The 3,856-nt window shown below is 52.4% G+C and overlaps 1 protein-coding gene across 6 annotated transcripts in view; it reads right to left on the bottom strand.

Moving 5' to 3' along the window:
- Positions 1-238: 238 nt before the first annotated feature.
- The window catches only part of TNS3 (tensin 3), a 311,621-nt gene continuing 308,003 nt past the window's right edge, over positions 239-3,856 (bottom strand). For all 6 annotated transcript variants that reach the window (XM_023517874.1, XM_023517872.1, XM_023517873.1 and 3 more), the window contains one exon: positions 239-3,580. In XM_023517874.1, the coding sequence (XP_023373642.1) occupies positions 3,436-3,580 (145 nt within the window). In that variant the 3' untranslated portion in view covers positions 239-3,435. The remainder of the gene's footprint in view (positions 3,581-3,856) is intronic.

The following is a 3,856-nucleotide window of genomic DNA, read 5'->3' as shown; positions in this document are numbered from 1 at the left end:
GTGAATTTACAACTGGATGCACTGATCCATGAGCACATAGGCACATAGACATGTGTGAGCACCCACGGATGCATGCACACTCATGCATTCACAGAGACACAGACACACAAATGTGCACAAAGATACACATACATGGGCACGCAAACATAGCATGTACATTATCAACCTGTACGTGCAAATACAAACACACATGTGTACACACACACACACACAACCCACTTCAGGGCACACAAATGGCTTACCAAGTTCATAATTTTATTATACTCTGAATAGAGATGATATTTAAACAGCGGAGAAAATGACTATACAAAGGATTTATAGAACATTCATTTACATACCGGATATATTTTTTACAATATCAGAAAAGTAAAAATATGCACTAACAAGTAAGGTAGATAAGAAGACATTACAAGGTCTTTGATGCAGAGGATAAATGCAGTGTGACTTTGAACGTGGTTATAGCTTAACACTGGAGGAATACAACAATACGCTTACTGAGTGGGTTAGTGGACCCCGGCTATACTATACGTTGGGCACAGTTGCTGTGAACTTGCTGCATGTACTCCACGGACAGCCTGCGGCTGCCCCTATGGAGCCCCAGAGGCAAATGCCTGGGAAACATTCCTTCTCCCACACGTCCCTGAGCCAGCACCGGCTGCAGGGCTCGCTAGGTCCTGAGCCTGCCTACTGTCCGTGACGATGCAGACTTGTCTTGTTCTGTTTAATGCACACGTAACATACAAGGAAGAAAGAAACCTGTCGTACCGGCTCTTCAGAACCTGGACTCTTGCTTCCTTTGGTTCCTCAGAGGGAGCTATCTGCTCAGGACAAACTCCCCGATGCCCTTGACCACTTTCACCTGGAGTAAAACTCACACCTGGTCAGTCAGTTCCAAAGGAAGTTGTGGCTTCTTGAATGCTCGCAAGACTGCTGTGGGCTGTGGGGCGCCTGATGCCTGCGATTCACTGGGCAGGCTGCGCTTCTTGATACTGCGCGTGATCTTGCTCTGACTTCTAAACAAGCCCCCCCCCCCCGCCCTTCTTCAGAAGGGTAAGACCCAGCCTGCGCCCTTTGGGCCCAACTATCTTGGGATGAGGCACTTCTTCAGGAAGCACAGACTTCTGCTCCCCTCAGCTGTTTTCCTGCAGTGGATGAAAAACTGAAATGCTGGAAGCCTCTGCTAAAGACACTGGGGCCTCTATGGAATGCCACCAGCACATTCTAGTAGCTGGCCACTGCGCTGCAGGGAAGGAGGTCGGCAAAGACCCAGGCAAACATTTGGCACGGAAATGAGGCACTTATGTCTGGTGCATCGATAGGAGCTAAATAGTGGAATGGTCCACCTGCCTTCACACTCAGACGCACACACACACACACACACAAACAGACCACCTGCCTTCACACTCAGACGCACACGCACACACACACAGGGACCACCTGACTTCACACTCAGACGCACACACACAAACGGACCACCTGCCTTCACACTCAGATGCACACGCACATACACACACACAAACGGACCACCTGCCTTCACACTCAGATGCACACGCACATACACACAATCGCACCACCTGACTTCACACTCAAACACATAAACACACAATGGCTCCCCTGCCTTTCCACTCAGACACACACGTACACATACGCACAACGGTCCACCTGCCTTCACACTAAATACGCATGCACGCCACTGTGATCTGGCTAGGCCCAGCTCTGCTTGTTGCTAAGGCTTCCTCTGCCCCTTACCTTAAAATAGAAAGTTCACAAAGCACGTTTCGAAAGTTCAGGGTGGTGACCGTAGCCTGCAACACGGAGGTGGCTGAAGCAGCTGAGACTCGACTTCGGAAAGCAGAGGCGAGTGGGGACCTCAGGGTGGCACACTCGGGAGAGGCAGGGTGCCCTCAGAGCTCCTGGGGCTGTGAGGGAAGGAGGTCCAGGCTCTGTCCTGACATGGCCCAGCCTCACCTCTCACTCTGGGAAGTTCTAGGGTCACTGCATTCTCCCAAACCTCAGACCACGAACAGAGTCAGGTGGAAAACCATGCCATTGGAATGTCACATAAACATGAAATACACACTCAATTTGGTGGCTAAAATGATGCAGAACAGTGGCACTCAAAAGAACAGTGCATCTGTGTCAGGGTCCCTCTTCTGTCTCCTTGCCTGCCTCCTGCTCACTAACATCACACCACCTGGATCCTCCTGCTCACTAACATCACACCACCTGGATCCCCCACCCCCAGAGACCCAGTGGTGTCAAGGAGCAGCGTGCTGAGAGCGGGCACAGACCGGCAGTGCTTCAGCGTGTGCTCTGTGGGGCCTGCAGATGGCCTGGAACAAGCCGAGGCAGGGGCTGTGGGTGTGAACCCAGGCACTTCCCATCCCTCCTGGACTTTCCCCATGGTCAGGGAAGCCATCGACAACCAGGGAATGAACAGCACATGGTGTCGCAGCATAGGGGCCAGCTGCTTGAGGCACAGCCCATGTGGGTGGCTCTGCAGCAGGGGACTTAACACCATCGCCCCCACAGCCAGGATGCCTTCTGCAGCCACATGCCGGCGGTGTGTCCCACACGTGGATGAGCCTCCTAAGATCTCAGCGTGGCAGGCTGCAGCATCTGACACTGGTACAGTATAGCAAAGGCAAACTGTTACCATAAATAATTCGGCATAAGTAAAATATAAATTATCTAGAGATGATGTCTTTGATTCCTTCTCATTTTCCTCTTGAAGTCCTCATGAGCTCTCCCTGGCCCAGGTGGGCACCCATGATTGGTAGGAGTGGGGTGGTCATGGCATGCAGGGTGGGGTCTCTGAAATGGGATGCTCCTCCCCTGATACCAGAAGGCTTCCACTGCCCTCATCCCCACGGCTCTTCCTTTGAGACCTGCTTTGTTCCAGAAGGGCTGGACCTGCACAAACCTTGTCAGCCGTGTACCCTCTTCTCAGCTTCATTGGCATCTCTCTCTCAGGAAGACCAAGGTGAGAGAGGCCACTGGCTTTGGGCACCTGCTGGACAGGAGTGCGCGGGCAGAAGGGGGAAGTTTCAGTGGTCACTTGGCACTTTGCTTTGAGGTCTAGGCACTCTTCATTGCCCAAAATGCTGGTGTGCCAGGAATATGGGGACTGCCATGTGCCGTTCCCTTGCCTGCCCCGTTCCCACGTGGACCCTGGACAGGCACAGCCATGCTCAGCTTCTTCTCAAAAAGCATTTGTCTGCAGAGGTTTGCTGGAGCAGAAGTCACTTTCAGGAAAGGCAACTCCACGGTGAGGGTGTTTGATCTTATTTCTGCAGAGCTGGAAGGTCCTCATTCCCCTCCCAGGCCTGGAATGTCAGGATTATCAGTTTGGAACAAAGTAGGGGTCTGCTCTCCCCCGACTGCTGTCTCCAGGGCCTCAGAGGCATCGGCAGGTCCTGGCTGTGAGCGGGGTTTTCAAATCTTCTTTGGGGAGCCGATCATGACCTTTGACACAAAGTTGACGATGGCACTGGCAGGCTGCTCGGGATCATGCTCAGCAAACAGGTGGCACACATTGTCTGTGGTGCTGCCCTGCTTCCGGGCCACGAATCCAAAGACTCTGCAAAAGCAAAGTCAAGGTCAGAGTTATCCATGTCCCACAAGACTGAACATCCACTTCCTCTGGCTACCAATGCACTGCACGGAGGAATTTTAAATGCCACATCTCAGATACCTACCTTGTGCCAAGCTGGCCACCTGTCCAGACTTCAAAGACCTGCAGGTAAAGTATCTGACCCCTCTGTGTGGATGAGGCCCCTGCAGGTAAAGTATCTGACCCCTCTGTGTGGATGAGGACCCTGCAGGTAAAGTATCTGACCCCTCTGTGCAGATGAGG

Source organism: Otolemur garnettii, unplaced genomic scaffold (assembly GCF_000181295.1).
Source record: "Otolemur garnettii isolate 467f Iridium unplaced genomic scaffold, OtoGar3 scaffold00123, whole genome shotgun sequence".
Taxonomy (NCBI): Eukaryota; Metazoa; Chordata; class Mammalia; order Primates; family Galagidae; genus Otolemur; species Otolemur garnettii.
Note: the sequence above shows the minus strand (reverse complement) of the source record. Positions and strands in the feature narration are given on the sequence as shown.